This window comes from Dreissena polymorpha, chromosome 10, assembly GCF_020536995.1.
Source record: "Dreissena polymorpha isolate Duluth1 chromosome 10, UMN_Dpol_1.0, whole genome shotgun sequence".
Classification (NCBI taxonomy): Eukaryota; Metazoa; Mollusca; class Bivalvia; order Myida; family Dreissenidae; genus Dreissena; species Dreissena polymorpha.
The window spans coordinates 57,073,898-57,097,882 of NC_068364.1; the positions used below are offsets into that span (position 1 = coordinate 57,073,898).

The 23,985-nt window shown below is 38.0% G+C and overlaps 1 protein-coding gene across 3 annotated transcripts in view; it reads left to right on the plus strand.

The window, feature by feature from the left end:
* LOC127847916 (dnaJ homolog subfamily C member 10-like) overlaps nt 1-23,985 on the plus strand; it is a 56,199-nt gene that overhangs the window by 21,257 nt on the left and 10,957 nt on the right. For all 3 annotated transcript variants that reach the window (XR_008034241.1, XR_008034242.1, XM_052380146.1), the window contains exons 6-17: nt 4,926-5,051; nt 6,445-6,610; nt 8,483-8,526; nt 11,185-11,310; nt 11,846-11,935; nt 12,810-12,929; nt 14,408-14,519; nt 16,660-16,802; nt 17,619-17,735; nt 18,767-18,868; nt 22,127-22,282; nt 22,979-23,115. Coding sequence is in view for 1 of the 3 variants with exons in the window: in XM_052380146.1 (XP_052236106.1) it covers nt 4,926-5,051; nt 6,445-6,610; nt 8,483-8,526; nt 11,185-11,310; nt 11,846-11,935; nt 12,810-12,929; nt 14,408-14,519; nt 16,660-16,802; nt 17,619-17,735; nt 18,767-18,868; nt 22,127-22,282; nt 22,979-23,115 (1,439 nt within the window). In the remaining 2 variants the exon portion in view is untranslated. The remainder of the gene's footprint in view (nt 1-4,925; nt 5,052-6,444; nt 6,611-8,482; nt 8,527-11,184; nt 11,311-11,845; nt 11,936-12,809; nt 12,930-14,407; nt 14,520-16,659; nt 16,803-17,618; nt 17,736-18,766; nt 18,869-22,126; nt 22,283-22,978; nt 23,116-23,985) is intronic.

Consider the following 23,985-nt stretch of genomic DNA (forward strand, 5'->3'; position numbering starts at 1 on the left):
CCAACTGTAAGTAACCCTGCCACACCCTGGCACCAACTGTAAAAAGTAACCCTGCCACACCCTGGCACCAACTGTAAGTAACCCTGCCACACCCTGGCACCAACTGTAAGTAACCCTGCCACACCCTGGCACCAACTGTAAGTAACCCTGCCACACCCTGGCACCAACTGTAAGTAACCCTGCCACACCCTGGCACCAACTGTAAGTAACCCTGCCACACCCTGGCACCAACTGTAAGTAACCCTGCCGCAAGCTGGCACCAACTGTAAGTAACCCTGCCACAAGCTGGCACCAACTGTAAGTAACCCTGCCACACCCTGGCACCAACTGTAAGTAACCCTGCCACACCCTGGCACCAACTGTAAGTAACCCTGCCACACCCTGGCACCAACTGTAAGTAACCTTTCCACAAGCTGGCACCAACTGTAAGTAACCCTGCCACAAGCTGGCACCAACTGTAAGTAACCCTGCCACACCCTGGCACCAACTGTAAGTAACCCTGCCACACCCTGGCACCAACTGTAAGTAACCCTGCCACACCCTGGCACCAACTGTAAGTAACCCTGCCACACCCTGGCACCAACTGTAAGTAACCCTGCCACACCCTGGCACCAACTGTAAGTAATCCTGCCACAAGCTGGCACCAACTGTAAGTAACCCTGCCACAAGCTGGCACCAACTGTAAGTAACCCTGCCACACCCTGGCACCAACTGTAAGTAACCCTGCCACAAGCTGGCACCAACTGTAAGTAACCCTGCCACACCCTGGCACCAACTGTAAGTAACCCTGCCACACCCTGGCACCAACTGTAAGTAACCCTGCCACACCTTGGCACCAACTGTAAGTAACCCTGCCACACCCTGGCACCAACTGTGAGTAACCCTGCCACACCCTGGCACCAACTGTAAGTAACCCTACCACACCTTGGCACCAACTGTAAGTAACCCTGCCACACCCTGGCACCAACTGTAAGTAACCCTGCCACACCCTGGCACCAACTGTAAGTAACTCTACCACACCCTGGCACCAACTGTAAGTAACCCTGCCACACCCTGGCACCAACTGTAAGTAACCCTACCACACCCTGGCCACCAACTGTAAGTAACCCTGCCACACCCTGGTACCAACTGTAAGTAACCCTGCCACACCCTGGCACCAACTGTAAGTAACCCTACCACACCCTGGCACCAACTGTAAGTAACCCTGCCACACCCTGGCACCAACTGTAAGTAACCCTACCACACCCTGGCACCAACTGTAAGTAACCCTGCCACACCCTGGCACCAACTGTAAGTAACCCTGCCACACCCTGGCACCAACTGTAAGTAACCCTGCCACACCCTGGCACCAACTGTAAGTAACCCTGCCACACCCTGGCACCAACTGTAAGTAACCCTACCACACCCTGGCACCAACTGTAAGTAACCCTGCCACACCCTGGCACCAACTGTAAGTAACCCTGCCACACCCTGGCACCAACTGTAAGTAACCCTGCCACACACTGGCACCAACTGTAAGTAACCCTGCCACACCCTGGCACCAACTGTAAGTAACCCTGCCACACCCTGGCACCAACTGTAAGTAACCCTGCCACACACTGGCACCAACTGTTAGTGACCTTGTATGCCTCTGGCTGGTCCCTGGGTTATTCGTTCATGTGAAACTTTATGGGTCCTAAGGCCTGGGTTATTCGTTTTTTGTGAAGGGTTATTCGTTTTTTGTGAAACTTTAGGGGTCCTATGCATTATTTTAGCCTTGATCTGTGATAACTGGGTTAAATGCATGCTGGGCTATTTTTCCTGATTTTGTGAAGCAGCACTGGCCCCCTCACTTTGTGATAAAATGAGTTGCGAACTTTTCAAAATTGTGGAAAAAAAGTTGCGAATGTTTAAAGATTGTGAAATTAAGTTTGTTAAGAATAAGTATAGTAAAAGCATGTTTAATACTTTTATCATATTAAAAAATGTCTTAAAATAATGCATTAAAAACACATTTTCATTGTCTTGACAACAATTAACCACTTCCATTGAGATCAAAAACATTCTGACTGGTAAACTCTATCTAAAACCATAGAAAAGCCTTACAACTGTTAATATTTTGTCTCGCTCATGTAAAATATTAAATCAAATTTTAATTTGGAATTGTGAAATGGCCGTTTTTGACAGTTTTAAGCCCAGAGAGTCCCATTTTCACTGTTTTAAATGGCCATTTTTATCAAGCATAGTGGCCTAACTAGGTTTGTGAAATGTCCGTGTCAAAATTGTGAAATGGCCAATCACAGCCATTCTCTAAAAAGGCAAAAAAGCCCTTCCATGTGTGTGAAGTGCCGTCTCCGTCTGTTCAGCCTTATCATGGTCAACACTTTCTGCAATGGAGGTTTATTTTGTTATTATAAGAAGTCTCTTCTTACCAAAAATCCCATCTATGCAAATAGTTTCGTCAATTATTAGCCTGTGTAGACTGCATCATCTCATATTATATTGGACGACACTTTAAGCACATGCATTAAGCCTGTGTAGACTGCACCATCTCATATTATATTGCACAACACTATACACACATGCATACAGCCCCGTTTTCACAGAATAAGGCTCACTAACTCATATTTAACTTTAAAGGTCCATATTACTCAGGACAGTGATGTTAAGGGTCCTGTTGCTAAACACTTTGGTTAATAATGTGTTATTTGCTTCTTCTTTGGCTCGGCTGTTTTCAGAGAAACCCCGAAGTATTGTCATAGCCAGCTCGTCATCCAGCGTCTGCCGTCCGCGTTGTGCTAAAACCTTTACATTGGCTCTAAAATCAAAGTGCTTCCACCTACAAATTTGAAACTTCATATGTAGATGCACCTTTATGAGTTCTACACGCCACACCCATTTTTGGGTCACTAGGTCAAAGGTCAATATCAATGTGGCCTCAAATATAAAACTTTAACATAGGCTCTAAAATCAAAGTGCTTCCACCTACAACTTTGAAACTTCATATGTAGATGCACCTTGATAAGTTCTACATGCCACACCCATTTTGGGGTCACTAGGTCAAAGGTCAAATTCACTGTGACCACAACCACAGCTGAGCGTTGGCACCCGCTTTGCGGTGCTCTTTGTTTTACTCCATTGTCAAGTGGAAAGGGAGTTTTCATGCAAAAGTGGAAGGGAACCAAGGCTTGAATCTCACAAGGGGTTTGCTGGGACATTGCTAGTTGCCTTCCTGGCAGCTAGTTCAGGGGTACATATTGCCTTCCAGCCAAGTTCAAGGCATCCAGGATAAGAATTTGGAGATTATGTGTTGTTCAATAAAGGTGTTTCAAAATTTAAAATTGCTGATTATAAATAATTTATTATTTGTTGGTATGTGTGTCTACCTACTATGGGCCTTGGACAGTGTAGCAAGTGGGGGCATTGTGTTTCACAAACACAGGTCTTGTTATTTGTACAATGAAGCCACAGGGATTGTACCCACTCATCAGAGCCACAAAAGAGTGGTTTATTGGCCACATGAGAGTGGTTTATTGGCCACAAATTGTGCTTTATTGGCCTCAAGAGTGGTTTATTGGCCTATGATAGAGGTTAATTGGCCACGTGAGTGCTTTATTCAACATAGAAGAGTGGTTTATTGACATCAAAAAGTGGTTTATTGGCCTCAAAAGAGTGTTATTTTGGCTATAAATAAGTAATTTATTGCCCGCAAGAGTGGTTTATTGGCCACATTAGTTGTATATTGGCCTCAAGAGAGGTTTATTGGCCACAAGAGTTGTAGGCGGAGTGATATTGTTTTGGCGTTATCCGTCCGTCCGTCTTTCCGTCCGTCCGGCCTGCACTTTTGTGTCTGGGGCCATATCTTGGAAGTGCTTTGGCTGATTTCATTGAAACTGGGTATGAGTATATATATGGATAAGAGGATGATGCACGCCAAATGGCATTGTACACCATCAGATAATAACGGAGTTATGGCCCTTTGTATCTTGAAAAAATGTTTTTGTGTGTGTCCTGAGCCATATCTTGGAAGTGCTTTGACAGATTTCATTGAAACTTGGTATGAGTATATATATGAATAAGAGGATGATGCACATTTGCCTTGTCCATCCGTCCAGAAAACTTTTGTGTCCAGAAGTATAATCGCGGGGGATATCAACGAATTTGCTTGTTTTATTTTTGCTGCAAAAGTGTTTTTTCAGCAACAAAAGAGTGGTTTACTAGGCACAAAAGAATAGTTCATTTGCCACAAATATGGGTTTATTGGCAACAAATAAGTAGTTTATTAATCACAAGAGTGTTTTTTTTGGCCACAAATTAGTGGTTTCACTAGCACCTCAACATCAAACTAAAACAATTATGCCTTAGGATCAGAAATGTATGTTTCATTGTATGTTCAAGTTAATTATGTCAAAAACCATGATTCCCCATGTATGTATGAAGTCTATGTACAGAATTTCCTTTGCACTTTTGAAGCAATTGATCCTTTTTCCCCTACATTCATTAACCAATGAGCCCCAAAGTGAGAAATTAAATATTTGAAAATTACATTGAGTTCCAACTCATAGAGAATACTAGGTTAGCGTTGAATACAGAGAAGTTTATGTTGCGAGGCTTAGAACGCCGGAAGCGGTGAAAATGGGATAAAATGGTATGAGTATCCCTTATCCCCATAAGAAGAAAGGAACAATGGCTATGTGCAAAAAAGGGCATAAAACCAGAGCAGCCTTCAAGTAACTCACAGTCTGTTCAGGTTTTATGCTGTTTGCTTCTCATCAGTATCTAAGGTTTGGAAATGTAGGCTTAAAAACTTGAATCTAGTAAGAAAGGTCTTTAATTAAATGTAACTTTCTAAGGGACTACAAATGTGTAAAAATACGTATATATGTGGTAAAGGGGTATAGGACTTGGGATGCGCTCCAAAATCAACCACTGCATGTCCCTTTCAGTGGCGGGAGGTGGCCAGGGAGCTGGAGGGAGTCATCAGGATCGGTGCAGTGAACTGCGAGGACGAGTGGCAGCTGTGTAGAATGCAGGGCATCCGCTCATACCCCTCACTCATGATGTACCCCATTGTATGTACTGGTGTGCGTTTTCCTTCTTTTATAAAGCAATTGATTCAGTAATAGCAATTTAACTCTAACCCAGAGTTTGTTCCTGTTTTAATTGTGTGTTCCCATCTGGGACGAAATTGATACAATATAAGTGTTTTCCTTTTAAAAAGATTCTATGATGTAAACATATAATTTTTTCTTCGCCCGAAGGTATGTTCCAGTTTTAGTTGCATTTTCTTGTAGTACATGTGCATATTTATTTTAAAGAGCTTTAACAATTTTGAATGTCGTGTACATGTACCCTAATGTATATTGGTTTGAATCTTGTATATTTTGTAGAATCATGAACCTATACATTTTGCATGCCTTGATTTTCATGAAACTTAATTACTAAGTTTTTATGGGTAATAGATAATTTTTATGCCCCTGGTAGGGTGGCATATAGCATTTGAATTGTCTGTCCGTCAGTCCATCCGAAAACTTAACATTGGCCATAACTTTTGCAATATTGAAGATAGCAATTTCATATTTGGCATGTATATCTCATGGAGCTGCACATTTTGAGTGGTGATAGGTCAAGGTCATCCTTCAAGGTCAAAAGTCAAAAAATACAATCCAAGGGAAGTAATAAGCTTTAAAAGGGAGATAATTTCTAAACCTGCTAAATGATATATTGAAATTTTATTTTAAAGCGGCGCAATAGCGGGCATTGCGTTTCTGACAAACACATCTCTTGTTTCTGATAATTCTGTTTATAAACATTAAGTACTGCTTTAGTAATTATCGGGTCATGTATCCAGATTTATGTACCAGTTGGATGAATTTTCTTGCTGTTTTAGTAGTTCATCTAAAATTTAGCTATAGCTATGGTGTAATGGATGTGATGTCATTACGACCAGCTGACACCAGGTCCAATTACACCCTTTGAACTTTCTCAAGATCTTTCAAAAGCTCCCTAATTACTGATTGTTATAAAGAAACTTACTCGAGAGGGTCTCTGTAAGTCGTATGCTTTTTGAGGCAATGGTGCCAAAATAAATTGGTTTATACTGTAAAAAACTAACTATAGAAATTGTTATTTTTGTGTTCAATATGGTTGTATATGTTGCAATTACATCTCGGTAGTTCATGTACCACTAAATGGCATTTATTTTAATGTTTTATTCTGTTCACATACAGTGAACAATGAAACTCCATAAATTCTTTTAGGAAAGAAATTCTTGTAATTATATACTTTGTTTATAACAAAATACAAACTTTAAAGATACAATTATTAAAACTGGGATAACATCCATTGAACAGTCGATGCAAAGGTTTTGGAGTTTAAACCAGATTTAGCGCTGGCTGCTAAAAATGTATTAATCATCTCATATCCTTTTAGTTAATGAGTGATTTAATGCTTCAATTTTATCAGAAAGAGAAATTCCATGGTGACAAGACGAGAAAGGAGTTGGTGAAGTACGCTTTGCAACACACCAAAGTGAGAGTGTTTGAGCTGTGGTCAGGAAACTTTGAAGGCACTGTAAACCAGAATGAGAATGGTCTCCCTTGGCTGATTTCCTACTGTGGAGAAGGTGGAGGTAAGAATACGCTAATTTCAATTCCGATAGGGTCCCATTATAAAACTGCCAACTTGCAAAGCATATTTCTTGCCTTTCCCTATATATCCAAATTTGCAAGTCTGGTATCATTTTAAAGATGGATCAGTCTTCCAATAATTCCACTCAAAAAGATTCCTTCTTGCAACTTTTAAGCTAAATATGCACCCAAATGCACCATCAGAAAACGGGGCTTTGGCAGTAAAATTTATATATAAGCAAAGAAATTACATAAATGCATCAGTTCTGGGCCGGTCCACATCATGACATCAGTGCTCCAGCTAGGCCTAAATGGAAGGGTGCCCTGCCCTATTTACCCCCTCCCCTGCCCTTTTAATAAAAAAGGTTTTTTTTTTTTCTGAGACATATTGTAATTTATAAATTTCTCATTACATTGTTATTAATTTATTCCTAATTTTAGATATTATATGTTCATTGTTTGATAATAATCAAATAGAGGATATTTGTTGGAATCGGTGAATTATCGATTTTAATTCACGAGTGATCATAGAAAATATATATTTTCTATGATCACGAGTGAATTAAAATCAATATATGCCACCGAATCCAACAAATTTTCTTTTTATTTTATGCTTTTCTCACAGTTTATATACATTGTTAAAGAGTTTCACTAAAGAATTTCGCTGGAATGATGATGTCATTTCGTCAAAAAAATGACGTCATTTCACAGTAAACAGTGAAAATTATCGATGATTTTCACTGATAATTTTCATTGTTTGAAACAGTGAAATCATAAGTTTTAATCCACTGATATTTTCCTACAAACCACCGGAAAGCATAAAATAAAATAATTTATTTTAACAATTATTAATAATATAAAAATGTATATGCCTCAGGGAGCATTCCGGATAGACAGCTCACTCGAAAGTGCCCTTTTGATAAAATGAAGCAATTTAGAGTAATTAGGGTATTTAGAGAAAATAGGGTATTAGAATAAGAGATATGAAATCATGTAAAGAAGGATCTGTCTCTTTGAAAACATTAGGTAACGCTAATGTAAACAATGGGAATGTCTGCTAGAAATTAATCAGATAATAAAAAATTGCTTCCCTCAAATTGATACCAAATAATAGTTCTGTATTTTATGATTTTTAACCAGGTTTTCCGAAGGAAAAAACTGGTTATTAGATTGGCGAATGCGGGCGGGCTGGCTGGCTGGCGGGCTGGCTGGCGGGCTGGCGGGCTGGCTGAATAAGCTTGTCCGGGCCATAACTATGTCGTTCATTGTCAGATTTTAAAATCATTTGGCACATTTGTTCACCATCATTGGACGGTGTGTCGCGCGAAATAATTACGTCGATATCTCCAAGGTCAAGGTCACACTTTGAGTTCAAAGGTCAAAAATGGCCATAAATGAGCTTGTCCGAGCCATAACTATGTCGTTCATCGTCAGATTTTAAAATCATTTGGCACATTTGTTCACCATCATTGGACGGTGTGTCGCGCGAAATAATTACGTCGATATCTCCAAGGTCAAGGTCACACTTTGAGTTCAAAGGTCAAAAATGGCCATAAATGAGCTTGTCCTGGCCATAACTATGTCATTCATTGTGAGATTTTAAAATCATTTGGCACATTTGTTCATCATCATGGGACGGTGTGTCCCACGAAAGAATCACGTCAATATCTCCAATGTCAAGGTCGCCACGACTAAAAATAGATTTAAAAAAAAAAAAAAACTTTCAAAGGGGGTTAATTTTTTTTGGTCATTTCAAAAGTTCAGTTTGAGTTTTCTCCCTTTATCAGATTTTTTTTTCACAATGAAAACCTGGTTTTGTGACAATTTTGTCCCTTGTATAAATTGTAGTATAATGCTTTATTATCTTGTTGCAGATTGTTTCACAACCAGTACGGCTCTGAAAGTGGCAGGAATGCTGGTAGGATTGTTTATATGAGTTCTGCTTTGTGAAAATGGGGTTTATCAATGTGCCTTAAGTGCTGTTCATTATAGCATGTGCATTCTTGACAAAAATACAGTTTAGGGCGGAAAGTTTTTTATCCCATCATCAGACGTGCATTGTCGAAATAAACCACTGTGGAATAAATTTTCCTCTATTTCGGCAGTGCTGAAATATAGCTGTCACGCGCGGCGGAGAATGGTCATATTACTCGGAATCAACTATAAAGTAATCATTTTTAGTAAAATCGAATCAGATTCAACAAAACAAACAATTTGATACCAAGATGTAATATATTTTAAAAGATAATGAAACTTATAAAGCAAAAAAAACATTATTTACAAATATAAAGTGCGCGTACTTGTGACGTCATTATTAACACGTCATACGACACAATGCATGTTCTTTTACGCTAAAGCTGCAGTTGTTTAGTGTGTTTTTTTCATTATTTCTTAAAAATCGGGGACGTAGGGCAATTATAAACAGAAAAACAGGTTAGTAATGTATTAGGCTCAGCACGATAAAAATAATAAAACAATGTTTGCTAAAAATAACTTTGGAATTTTCCGTGTAGTTCGATTTTCCTGTTCTATTTTTAAAGAAATAATTTATGACTAAGAAAATTGATGGGATAAATCGAATACTAGGTCGGTGCCGAATAAAGCAAAGTTTATTTTGCTCGGCATGAAAATCTTAACCACTCGCCAAGGCTTGAGGTTCAGATTTTCTAAGCCTCACAAAATAAACTTTGCTTTATTCGGCACAGACCTAGTATTCTCTATGTCCCAGATTAGCCCATGCTGCACAGGCTAATCTGGGACGACATTTTACACACATGCATTTAACCCTCTTTTCACAGAGCAAGGCTCATATTGATTTAAAATAAAGTATTGATTGTCCATTAATTATCAATTAATTGTCATGGTCTGATAATTTGTACGCTTGACTTGCTCGCAAAAAAAGTGAATAGTTTTACTGAGCACCATTATACTGTGAAACCATTAATAATCGTCAGGCATTAATTTTCGTGCATTACGTCAGTCGACCAATTGACGAATTCAAGATCCTAACGAACAATCATGTCCCATATATGAACAAAATTAAGACTGAATTACCGAAGGCACGAGGTATTAAAATCCAACGTAATCCATGCAAACATACTCCGACTGTTACGTAATCAAGATAATCCGGTTTTGACACAAAGGGGTGTAGATTACACAGTGTACTTAACTGACACATGACATTGCTGTAAAGCGCAAGTGCAGTACAGCTGTATCGACTCCGTTGACTACGTTTAGGTAGAATAGTAATGATTGGCGCTAATTGTTAACAACTTTATTACCCATTGTGTGCATTGTGTTTCTCAGTGTTGTTGCAGATTATACAGCTTCCATGCAGTGAATCCAGATCAACGACAATAAACGTAATTAAAAGATGATGATGTGTGATCAACACCTGACTGATATACATTCTCCGCATTTATTACAAATTAATACAGAACATATGGATTTGTGTTTGGTTGTGAGCGTTTATCTACAATAAAAATAGCCTGTGTTTCGTTTTTGGGCTATCAATCTTTTAGGTCATAGACAACTTCGTACATGTTTCTAATTATTGTTTTTTGTAGCAATTATTAACGTAACAGGTAACGAGACATTAGCAATTATGACGATAAGTTCCATCCAAACAAAGGGTAATTGTTTATAGAATTTCACTTTCATTTTCGCGCGATTTTCAGGAAATCCCCGAGAAGCACGATTTTCGAATGACTGAGTATGACGCAATAAAACATTGCATTCAATCTAATTTAAACTCACTCGTCCATTGGTTGTTACAATTTAATCTGAACTTTGCCCTATGAAACCGCTGTCAGATATTGCAGTGTTAATTTTACACTTTTGAAAATGGCGTTTGTTTGTGTTAATGAAATGTTGGAACACATTTATCACGACTTTGAACCCGTCATCCGCGTTATTATTGGAATTAGTGTATTAATTTAAATTTGATAAATCCATTGACATTATTACAATTTACATGTCAGACAAATTACTGTTCATAAAGATATCAAATATGTACAATACAAAACTCTTGAAACTTCATCGAAAACTGACCAAATAGTTTGCTAACACTTATTATTACCAATAATGTTCGCACCTTCTCTAATTTTTGCCGATAAAGGAAAGGTCATGATAGTAAATGAAAATGACAAATGGGCAATTGGCTTAACTGTTTCAAACACTCGTTAACGATTATTCGGTCCCACTAATTCGCTAATCATAATAACGATCAACAAAAGACTAGTATATTGGCATGTGACAAACTGGCCCCACCTCCTGCAAGTGTTCTCCTTCTTTCCCTACCACAATTTATCGCAACCGCGATATATTTCGGACATGTTTGACAAAGAAATCAGATATTGACTGACGCATTTTCTTCTTTTTATTTTCTTTTTCAAAGCCAGGAATTGGGGAATTTAAGTGCTGACGAAAACGTCATTTTTTAATAAACGACGAAATTTCGTGCTGGAGAAAATAAATGTTTTCACAGTATAACTGAAATCTTTATGTAAAAAAAAATCATTCAAACAAAGAGAAAAAATCCAAATAAACATAATCAATAAAACTCTTCCTGCTTCAGAGTGAGCTGGTGAATGTTGGCACAATGAGTTGCCATGGTAACAATGAGAACCTGTGTGAAACCCTGGGTGTGGAGGGTGGCACTGTCTACTACAAGGATGGGGTCGTGCAGAAAGGGCAGGGAATGGTGAGTGTCAACAAAGAATAGGGAAGCAATTGTTTGCAGGGATACAGTGTATTTTAGCATTTTGGCAATAGGGGTGGCGCATTCTGGATTGTGAAACATTTAATAGTTTTGACTAAAATTGGGAGATTGGTAATACTTAAACATTAAGACTTGAGGTGTTTTTAAGAATATATTTACTAAGGTACAGATTATATAGCTTGAAAGCAAAATGAATTACATGTAAACATAAACAATAATTTAATCACGTATATTTGTTTAGATGTCTTACAATTTGAATTTTAGGCAGTCACGTGGGAAAAATATTTACTTTTTGAGAACATAAAATGTGGTCCACAAATTTCATAAATTTTACCAAAAATAGACACAGAGATACTTCTGTAATTGATTTTCATGACCACTCCTTTAAATGCACTTGAAAGCGCTTCCCCTAAGTATCCTGGTAAAAAGAAATTTTCTGCCATGTTATTCAACAGGTGTTTCAGATGGCAAGGTCAAACAGGTGGTTTCAGGTAAATAAGTCTTGTGTCTGTTCCAGTCCATCAGCAGTCTGGTTGCCCAGGAGGTGACCAATCAGGTTCTGTCCCTGTTGCCTGACGTGACTATCCTTGATCAGGAGAAACTCAAGGTGAGTAATGTGATCTATACATGAAGCGGTCTTTATTTTAAATCTACATTTATTAGAACAATGGCATCAGAAGCCTAAGGCTTAGTAAAATGCTCTGAAGTTCGTGTCCTGGGTTGAACCAGTACTTTATGTTTATGAATAATGCTTCCAAATTAGGTATCCGAACTGTAATCCCAGGATTGGTTGAAATTGACTTTTAATAAAGCTGTTAATTCCACTTAATATACAGAGGTCTGTACATGAATGATTGAAATCCACTGTAAATAAAGTGGTCTTTACATCAAGGGTTGATATACACTGTATATAAATCAGTCTGTACATAAGTGATTGAAATCCGCTGTAAATGAAGAAGCATTGACATCTTTGGTTGCAATCCGCTGTAAATAAAGGGGAACCAACATTAATTGTTCAAATCAACTGAACTGAATAATTTTGAAAAATATTTTACTGGAATCAACATTATGAAAACCATATTAAAATTAATGCATTAAAAATGCATTATAAAAAGTTATCAAAATATAAGACAAAAAATAATGAAATGAATCGGATACTAGATAAGTGCTCTCCAAGGACCATGGTAATTTTTTCAAAGTCTTACTATGTAAACTTTTGTTCTTGCAATACTATCGTTATCCCTTTCCAACTCAGAAGCAAATTTAAAATGGCTATATGAAACCTGCATAAAACCTGAACAGACTACAAATAATTGGCAGTGTGTTCAGGTTTCATTCTGTTTGCTGCTCATCAGTATCTTATGGTTAGAAAACAAAGCCTTTATGACTTGAATCAAGTAAGGAAGGTCTTAAAAGGGGCTACAAATGCGTCGAAGTGCATATCTGAAGGTAAAGGGTTACCCAGAATTCTCTCCCTCCAGGATATCCGTGAGAAGTTGAAGTCTGGAGAGGAGGGGCCATGGCTCATACACTTTGTCGAGGGAGACGAGGGGAGACACCTCGAGCTCCGGAAACTGCCTGCCATGCTCTCGGATATCAAGGTAATGGATTATCTAATCTCAAAATACACGGTGTATATGCATATCGGTGGCCTCTCTGTCAAAATGCTGCCTCTCTGTTCATTCTCGGCTGCCTCTCTGTTATAAACATGAAAAATGGATGAACGTAATTCACAAAACAGATACGAAAATCTTAAAATTAAAACCCGTAAACACATTTGTGCATAAAAAGAGGTGGTCCATGAGTTGAAGCATATATCCAGCTACAGGTTCACAGTATTCCGCAGGTCCAAACACTTACACAAACTCTATCGAAGATGGAATGATGACGAGAGTGGATGAACAATCATGCATACATGCCACTTTTATCGTCGATTATATGTAGCCGATAGCGTTTGTCCAAATAATTAAGTTAAAAGTCCCCTTTCGCCTTTGATATTTACATCCAATATTCTGACATTTAAGTTTTTACTATCAATACTTTTAACAAGTGTTAAACAAATTGTACTTAGAAAATTAACAATGTTTATCGACGAATAGGCTTCCCGTGCCAGAAAAGTGAGCCGATCGAGAGGCTTTCCGTGCCACGACGAAAGCGAAAGTAGGCATTTTTTAAGTAAAATTGACGAAAATTACTATATAGCGTACATTGAACGTAAAATTTGATATCAATGACATTAGATATTTGACATAATGACATTAGATATTTGACATATTACGGAAAAGCTATGTTAAAAAGTCATCAAAGTGGCATGTATGCACGATTGTTCCACCACCCTCGTCATCATTCCATCTTCGATAGAGTTTGTGATAAGTGTTTGGACCTGCGGAATACTGTGAACCTTTAGCTGGATATATGCTTCAACTCATGGACCACCTCTTTTTATGCACAAATGTGTTTATGGGTTTTAATTTTAGATTTTCTAATCTGTTTTGTGAATTACGATCATCCATTTTTCATGTTTATAACAGAGAGGCAGCCGAGAATGAACAGAGAGGCAGCATTTTGACAGAGAGGCCACTGATATGCATCTGCACCGTGAAATACAGGGATTTTATTGGTTAATGAAATTGCTCTAAGGAATCCCTGCCATCGTAACCGACCATGTGATGATGATAAATAATTTATGGCTAAGAGTTTTTATTGTGTTAAAACTAACAGTTTGTCGTTTAGATGTTTGTTATGAAACAACTGGGGCTATTTCCCTCTTTGTTTAATTCCTGCACATCAGACCTCCAACTGTTGTTACTAACGCAATAACCTGCAAATAACACTTATGTAGGTCTTGTATCTCTTTTTTACTTTTGACTGAAAATTGTATATTTTAAGACTAATTAAGAAATAAATCTGCTTTTATTTTCATTCAAAAACAATTAAAAACTAAAATATTAAATGTTTGGCAAGCTTGCCTACCCTGATTTGTTAATTCTTATTGTACAGATAGATATAAGAGTTATAGAGAATGGTGGCTAGCGGTCTTTGCTGTTTTCCATCCATTCAATAATGTTAACTATGGTAGGTTGGCCGAGTGGACTGTCAGTTGGTGAGGTACATCTGTAACCAGCTGCACATTCACAAGTTTCCTAGTTTCCTGGTCTTCAAGCAGTCGGGTGGATATGAGATATACTACGGTACGGGATATACTATGATATGAGATATACCTTGGTATGAGATATACTACAGTATGGGAAATACTATGGTATGGGACATACTAAGGTATGAGATATACTTCGGTATGGGATATACTGTGGTATGGGATATACTACGGTATGTGATATACTGTGGTATGGGATATACTACGGTATGTGATATACTACAGTATGTGATATACTACGGTATGAGATATACTTCGGTATGGGATATACTGCAGTATGGGATATACTACGGTATGTGATATACTGCGGTATGGGATATACTACGGTATGTGATATACTGCGGTTTGGGATATACTACGGTATGGGATATACTACGGTATGGGATATACTACGGTATGGGATATACTGCGGTATGGGATATACTGCGGTATGGGATATACTACAGTATGTGATATACTGCAGTATGGGATATAACTTGATATGGGATACACTATGGTATGGGATATACTACAGTATGGAATATACTATGATATGAGATACACTATTGTATGGGATATACTACGGTATGGGATAAACTACAATATGGGATATACTATAGTATGGGCTATACTACAGTATTGCTATGCTACGGTAAGGGATATACTATGGTATGGAATATGCTACGTTGCAGGATATACTACGGTATGGAAAATACTACAATAAACGATATTTGTATGCCCCCCTTCGAAGAAGAGGGTTTTATTGTTTTGCACATGTCGGTGGGTTCGTCTGTCGGTCAGTCCACGGTTTCCGGATGATAACTCAAGAACGCTTAGGCCTAGGATCATAAAACTTTATAGGTACATTGATCATGACTGGCCAATGAGCCCTATTGATTTTCAGGTCAGGAGGTCAAAGGTCAAGCTCACAGTGACTGGAAACAGTAATGGTTTCCGAATGACAACTCAAGAATGCTTAGGCCTAGGATCATGAAACTTCATAGGTACATTGATCATGACTGGCAGATGACCTATTGATTTTCAAGTCACTAAGACAAAGGTCAAGGTCACAGTGACTTGAAGAAGAAAAATGGATTCTAACGTATTCACACAATGGCTGCCACTACAACTGAACGCCCATTTGGGGGGCATGAGTGTTTTACAAACAGCCCTTGTTAGCTTGGCTGTTTACGGAGAAAACCCGAGGTATTGTCATAGCCAGCTCGTCATCTGCCATCCGCCATGATAAAACCTTAACATTGGCTCTAAAAAGTGCTTCCACCTACAACTTTGAAACTTCATATGTAGATGCACCTTAATGAGTACTACACACCACAGCCATTTTTGGGTCACTAGGTCAAAGGTCAAGGTTGCTGTGACCTCTAAAAAACAACAATTTTGACAAGCTTTCATTTATTCAAAACTGCATCCGCAGCCGAACGTTGGCACCCGTTATGCGGTGCTCTTGTTCTAGTATGGATCATCATTATTTTGACCACAATAAATCTGAAATCCCGTTTTAAGAGCATCTGAGCACAAAGTACTCACGGAAGGTGAGCTTTTGTTATTTCTCTATGTAGTGACTAGTTCAGTTCTCATCTTCAACTTTTAGGTTGTTACAAATATAGAAGCCACATTTTTTATCCAGTTTTGAATAAAGTTGCTCAAAATGTTTATCTTTACAATACATTGCCCTGTTGGTGCAGAATTTGCCTTCTTTTATTTTCATGTCACATGTTTCATGAATCTGGGTCAAGTACATCTAAAACTAGGTCACCAGCTTAAATCTTTGTTACCAGAATCCTTGTTACCACTGAAGAGCCGCATTTACGACTGAGGCTTGATGAAACTTGGTTAGACTGTTTCTAGTAGTCCATGTCAAGTCGGGTCAAAAACTATGTTACAATCCTTCAGCAATTTGTTAATTCATTACAATCCTTCAGCAATTTGTGAATTCAGATGAGCATTTAAGGCAATCATTGACCTCTTGTTGAATAAATTTTTCAAGTTTTATTGTCCTAGCAGATATGATAAATACTATGGCATAAGAAATTATGGGTTATTTTTTAACACTAAAGCTGGTATGGAAAATTTCTTGATGAAAAGAAAATCTTATGGTGTTTCCTTACTGTTATTGTTGTTTACCATAGCAATTAGCAAAATTGTTGTACCAATAACTCGATACCAAATGTTTCCAGGTCGAGCCACGGCCCATGATGTAGCAGCGTTTGCCCGTGACGCCTCCGTGATCAGACTGGAAGCCTTGGGACCGGGCGACTTTGAGTCCCGTCGTGTGGGACCTTCCAGTCAACAGGCCTGGTTTATAGACTTCTTTGCGCCTGTGAGTTATGTTCCTTGAATTACACGAGAGGCATTTAACTCTTTCAGTGCGGGAACCGAATTTTGAAGGCCTTTGCAAACAGTTTGGATCCAGATGAGACGCCACAGAACGTGGCGTCTCATCAGGATCCAAACTGTTTGCTATTCTGATAGTATTCTTTGAAAAAAATCGAAGAAAATGCTAATTTTAGAAATTCTGCAGACGACATTTTAGCAGACGACAAATTTCCCAGCATGCAAAGGCTTAAGTGTCGCTCTGGGAAAACAGTGCTTAATGCATGTGGGTAAAGTGTCTACACAGGCTAATAACGGGTGACACTTCTGACTGTAAGGTATCTTTATTTAAATGAAGTCTCCTTTAATAAATAAATCCAGTGCAGGTGGAAAGTGTCATCTGTGATTAGTCAGTGTAGTCAGCACAGGCTATTCTCTTAAGATACTTCTCAGAGGGCACCTGATTTTAATAATTTTTTTCTTTATTTGATGAGAAAAAACTGAATCAGGTTAAGTCCTGTATCTATCTGGCTGAAGAACTAAAAAAAGAAGAAAAGTTTTTAAATGGTTTAAGCGAATCCTCAGCCTTTTTCATTATTTTGTAAACATTACCAATTCCTGTAAATTAGTTTGTTTCCTTTTAGTTAGGGAAATTTTAATGTTTTAAAATCACATATGAATATTATTGAAAATACTCATTAATATATAAAAAGTCCTGAATAAATCCTGAGTAAAAAGTTTAGCACAACTTCACTTTTAACATCCCCAGAAACACTACAAAATGCTTTTATCTTAGTCGGTTCCCTTCATTTTTATTCTCCAGTGGTGCCCACCGTGTATGAAGCTGCTACCAGAGTTCAGAAAGACGGCCAAAAACTTTGGGGACGTGGTGAACTTTGGCACGGTTGACTGCACCATCCATGCAGATCTGTGTAGAATGGTACTGTTAATATAAGTTGTTTATGTAAACTATGCTGCGAACAAGTTTAACATAAGCTGAGAGATTTTATTTTTTTCATGAATGGAATACAGATATTTGATTCAAATTATTGGAATGAGTAGAAGATGTAAATTTTAAATGAATTTAGTTGTAATGAAAATTATTTTATGTAAAACTGCTTAAAAACTATTTTGCATGATTTGTTATTACTTCTGTATATATGACAGACTGGTATATACTTGAATTTGTATATTTTACTGAAATGAAACAATGAGCAAAGTTGTTCCTGAATCTGCATGTTATTATTTTGAATGAAAAATGGGTGTGGTAGTAATTGACTTGAAGATGCATTGTGTTAAATGATAATAAAATTGTTTGCTTTATTAGGGACTTTTAAATTTATTTAGACTAGACTCAGACAAATCACTTTAAAGTTAGATAAAAATCATATGAATTGTTATGATAATATAAGCCTTGAAGAACATACATTTGTGTTATAAATATTTTGTTAATCACAGGGAGACGGCTATCTGAGCCTTGCTTTGGGAAAACGGGGTTTAATGCATATGTGTATATATCTAATTAGCCTGTGCAATCTACACAGGAATGACACTCTTCGCCTAAATTGGATTTTTGTTTAGAAGAGACTTCTTTTGAAGAAAAATTCCTTTAAAGTTGAAATTGTCTTTTCTGATTTGCCTGTGTAGACTGCACAGGCTAATATGTGACAACACTTTATGCACATGCATTAAGCCCAGTTTTTCCCTGAATTAGGCTCATCTTTGCATTTTTTATGAGACTTGTTGCCCTTATTACAGTAAAATGTGGTAACAGAGTTGTTGGCCTTGTTTCAGTAAAATGTGGTAACAGTTGTCGCCTTGTTTCAGTACAATGTAGTATCAAAGTTGTTTCCCTTGTTTCAGTACAATTTAGTAACAGAGTTGTTTTCCTTGTTTCAGTACAATGTAGTATCAGAGTTGTTTCCCTTGTTTCAGTACCATGTAGTATTAGAGTTGTTTCCCTTGTTTCAGTACAATGTGCGCTCCTACCCTACAACCATCTTGTACAACCAGTCCATACCTCACCAGTATCACGGTCACCATAATGTACACGCCATGGTGGAATTTATTCAAGTTAGTAGCAAGTTTATGTTTTAAATCTTTCTTTTATAATCACTTTGGCAAATTATATTCTCACTTATCAACACACTTCTGAGATTCCCTTTGCATTTAACTGACAAAGAGTTGAGGAAATGTCATTTATTAGGTCATCTATTTTTTGAAAAAAAATTATGAGCTATTGTCATCACCTTGCCGTCGGCGTCTGCGTTGGCGTCCGGTTAAGTTTTACGTTTAGGTCCACTTTTCTCAGGCTATTGCTTTCAAACTTCGAATACTTTCATGCTATCATGAGGTTACTGAACCTGGCAAGTTGAATTTTACCTTGACATTTGAATGACCTTGACTCTCAAGGTCAAATTATTAAATTGTGCTAAAATTGCCATAACTTCTTTATTTATGAATAGATTTGATTGATACTTTGACAAAACAACTCTTACCTGACATACCACAATAGACTCAACCCAAACCATCCCCCACGCCCTCCCCCCCCCCCCGAATCCCCCCCCCCCCCCCAATTTATTTTTTAAGATCATCTCACAAATGACCCCCCCCCCCATTATTTTTTTTTTTGAAACGTTAAAAAACACAAATATTTATTTTTATTATTTTATTTTTGAAATACAGTCCAACCATAGCACCCAAGAATCCCCCCCCCCCCCCGATTTTTTTATTTTTTCATTTTTTTCCACATTTTTGGAAGATAATGTAATAAATGACCACACCCCCACACTATACATCCCTCTTCACTCTACCCTCCCTCCTTCGTGATTGAAATTGAGAGTCCCTTCACCTTTAAAAAGAAAATAGATGAGCAGCACCCGCAAGGCGGTGCTCTTGTCAACTTCTTTTTATGCCCCCCTTCAAAGAAGAGGGAGTATATTGTTTTGCACATGTCTGTCTGTCTGTCTGTCTGTCTGTCTGTATGTCCGTCCACCAGATGGTTTTGGGATGTTAACTCAAGAACGCTTAGTCCTAGGATCATGAAACTTTATAGGTAGATTGATCATGACTTGCAGATGACCCCTATTGGGCGAACTGTGAACAATATAACTGAAGCAACTGATCTGTAATCCTAAATCTATAATTATCAGTCCAATGAAACATCATCATTTGAGTAAAATAAAGTGGATCAGTAAAAATATTATCAGAATATGTGATTTTTTTGTATATTTTGTATATTAAATATTGTGTTAATGTTTAATTTTGTTGATTAATATAAATATAAGCAGGACAGGGGAGGTAATACACTATTATATCTTTCTTATATACAGGGGAAACAAATGCAATAAGTTTAAATTTCATGTTTAATAAAAAGAGGATATTTGTTCATGTCAGTGTGAGATTATTTGTTATTTTTTTCATTGTGCCTTGACATATTGCTTTTATATTTTGCATACTTCTTTACCAACATCACCCCAACCTATAAACAATAGCAGACAACTCTATCAAGCATTTTGTCATATTTATTTCCCCTTTTATACTTAGAATATGCATATTATTGATAAATCTATGTTAAAGTTTGCGTACTACCCCAAATATTTCCTATATCCTTTGACATATTGCTTTTGTGTTGCATACTTGTTTACCAACATGACCCCAACCTATAAACAAGAGAAGACCACTGTATCAAGCATTTTGACATAATTATGGCCCCTTTTACACTTAGCTAATTGAACATTTTGCTTAAATTGCCATAACTTCTTTATTTATGATCACATTTTATTATTACTTTGACAAAACAACACTTACCTGAATACCACAATGGATTCCACCCAAACAATACCCCACGCCCCAACCAGAATCCCTCCCCCCCCCCCCAAACCTCAGCCCCCCCAATTTTTTTTTTACATCATCTAATAAATTACCACACCCCACATTATACCCCCTCTCACCCCCACCCCCCTACCCCCCACCCACCCCCCCCCCAATTTTTTTTTTTTTTAAACATCTAATAAATTACCACCTCCCACATTATACCCCCTCTCACTGCCCCCCACCCCCCCAATTTTTTTTTTAAACATCTAATAAATTACCCCACCCCACATTATACCCCCCTCTCACCCCCCCCCCCCTCCTCACCCCCCCTACCCCCCCCCCCTAATTTTTTTTTTTTTCCATTTTTTATTTTTGAAAGATCGTCTTATAAATTATTTAATATGAACAATTTCCTCATGATGGCTTACGTTATACTGTCAAGCACTCGAATAGTCTAGTGCGCTGTCCTCTGACAGTTCTTGTTAGGTCACTAGGTCAAACGTCAAGGTCACAGTGACTGGAAACAGTAAAATGTTTTCCGGATGATAACTCAAGAATGCTTACGCCTAGGATCATGAAACTTCATAGGTACATTGATCATGACTGGCAGATGACCCCTATTGATTTTCAGGTCACTAGGTCAAAGGTCAAGGTCATAATGACTCGAAATAGTACAATGGTTTCCGGATGATAACTTACATTAGGTCAAAGGTCAAGGTCACAGTGACAAAAAACGTATTCACACAATGGCTGCCACTACAACTGACAGCCCATATGGGGGGCATGCATGTTTTACAAACAGCCCTTGTTTCTAGTAAAGATTAAAGTAAAGCTGCGGATGCCCCCCATGGAGGTCCTTTGTTTTGTTTAAACAATAAAATGTTTGGATTGTTCTTTTATAATACCTTTATTTCATTCACTCTGATCCGCAAATTTCTTAATTATTTTCCCTTGAAAATAGCTGACAAAATGATGAGGAGGTATTAGTCATATTGTGTCAGTGAAATACTCTTCTTATTGCATGGTTGCATTGAAAGCATTAGGCTTATATGGACACTCAGGTCAATTGACTGCAAGAACCAGAACTTTTTATCTTTGAATAGATCCTGAGAACTCTGCTATAGTGGTGATAAACCTGATTCTCGCACATGTAGTCCAGAAAACCTATTCTGGACAGGACTTGCTAACACCCCTGATGTTGGAACTGGACTATACCATGCCAGCAGTTTCTGGTACAGAATGTTTCATATATAAGGCTGTGTCTCATCATTGCAGGACACCTTGACACCCCTGGTATTGGTACTGGACTATTCCACATTCCAGCAGTTGTTAGCATGGAAGGTTTCATTTAACTCTGCATCCTATCATAGTAGGACACCCAGACACCCCCGGTGCTGCCACTAGACTCTACCTCATTCCAGAAGTTGGATTTAGGGAAGTTTTCATTTAATGCTGCATCCTATCATAGTAGGACACCCAGACACTCACGGTGTTGATGGTGGACTATTGTTGCAGGACACTCTGACACCCCCGGTGCTGACACTGGACTCTACCTCATTCCAGCAGCTGGTGGTGGGGAAGGGGGAGGAGGAGATCTGGCTGGTAGATTTTTACACAACCTGGTGTGGGCCCTGTCTACAGATGATGCCAGAGTGGAACCGGCTGGCAAAGGTTGGTATCTAACTGAACAGGCTTTCTAAGGTCGGTATCTGACTGAACAGGCTGGCAAAGGTCGGTATCTAACTGAAACCAGCATGGAACGCCTAAACATAATGGGTTTTCTGACATACAATAAGACATACCTATGCACTCGCAACTTTGCCATTGTCATCTATTTTAGAGATGATAAGCCAGCTGTTGGAAATGTTAAACTTAGGTTAAAGTTTGTGACATAAATGTCTGTTTCTTTACTGGCATGAAGAGTGCTACAAAGGCTTAATTTTGTAGCAGCAATTAACTTTGTGCTTTTGTTGGTCATTGATCAATTAAAGGATTGCAAAATGTGCAAGCATTTGAAGATGAAGCCTAGCTAGCTCTAACCAAATGAGTCGTGTTCTGAGAAAACTGGGCATAATGCATGTGCGTAAAGTGTCGTCCCAGATTAACCTGTGCAGTCTGCTTTTATGACATTTTTTCTTTTAAATGAAGTCTCTTCTTAACAAAAATCCAATTTAGGCGGAAAGTGTCGTCCCTGATTAGCCTGTGCGAACGGACTGCACAGGCTTATCTGGGACGACACTTTACACACATGCATAAAGCCCAGTTTTCTCAGAACAAGACTCCCAAATGTAACAAATTGTTTACATCAGGGCCTCTGCTAATATTTGCGCAACCGGATTGAAATTTGTCTTTGCAATTTCTTTGCAGATGCTGAAGGGCACTGCCAACGTGTTTGTGGCCAAGGTGGAGTGCCAGGAGCAGTCTCAGCTGTGTAACCAGCAGGGCGTCACGTCCTACCCCAGTCTCCGGCTGTTCCCTCCCAGATCTAGCAGGGGATCACATTTGTAGGTTACATTGCGGACTTGAAGCTAGTATATCCATTTTAAAAGATCAAATCATCCTTAAAAATGCATTTGATGTTTTTTGGGAAAAAAAGTTGTGCAATTGCCTTAATTTGTATTACTAAGCTGAAATAATTTTCGGCAACTTCTTGTCAATATCCTGTCAAAGTGGATTATTTAAGTTTTGTCTGTAGGTGTCAGGTAGGCTTGAAGCTTGAAATTCTGTTTTAAATTAAAAAATATATATATTTATGCAATGGCCTGAATTTTGTATTACTTAAATAAACAAGTTTCGGAAACCTAGTCCCTATCCTGTAAAAGCGGAGGCAACTACAGAGTAAACTCTGGTCAATCCTTGTGTCTGTCATTCCTTTGTTAATCATTTATTATGTCCAAAAATTTTGATTCCAGCAAACACTAAAAAATTACTTAAGCTTAGTTAATGATACTCTATGAGTGGATAGAAGGTCCTATGGGTAATATGTATGCTGCATGTTTTTCTTTTTTTTGGTTACACCGAAATTGTTATAGCTATGGTTACAGAATTAAATGAAAATCAAAATATATATCCTGCAACACTGCAAAAAGTACATGAAATAGGTTGTTAAACTAAATGTATGAAAAGAGGGCAATTTGCACATTAGTATTTAAGTGTTTTTTTTTCTGTCTGTCTGTTACTTTGTATGTCTGATAAATTGGGCCTTGCGATTTATCACAAAGTACATTAGACAATTGGATGGAACTCAGTATGTTGATGAAGAGCCATGTGCTCTTCTTTTTTTGATAAGACAAAAAGTGTGGTTGATTTGGTTTGAAAAATAACACAAAATATTGGGACAACTTTAAAAGAATGTATGATGAAACTTGGTAGGT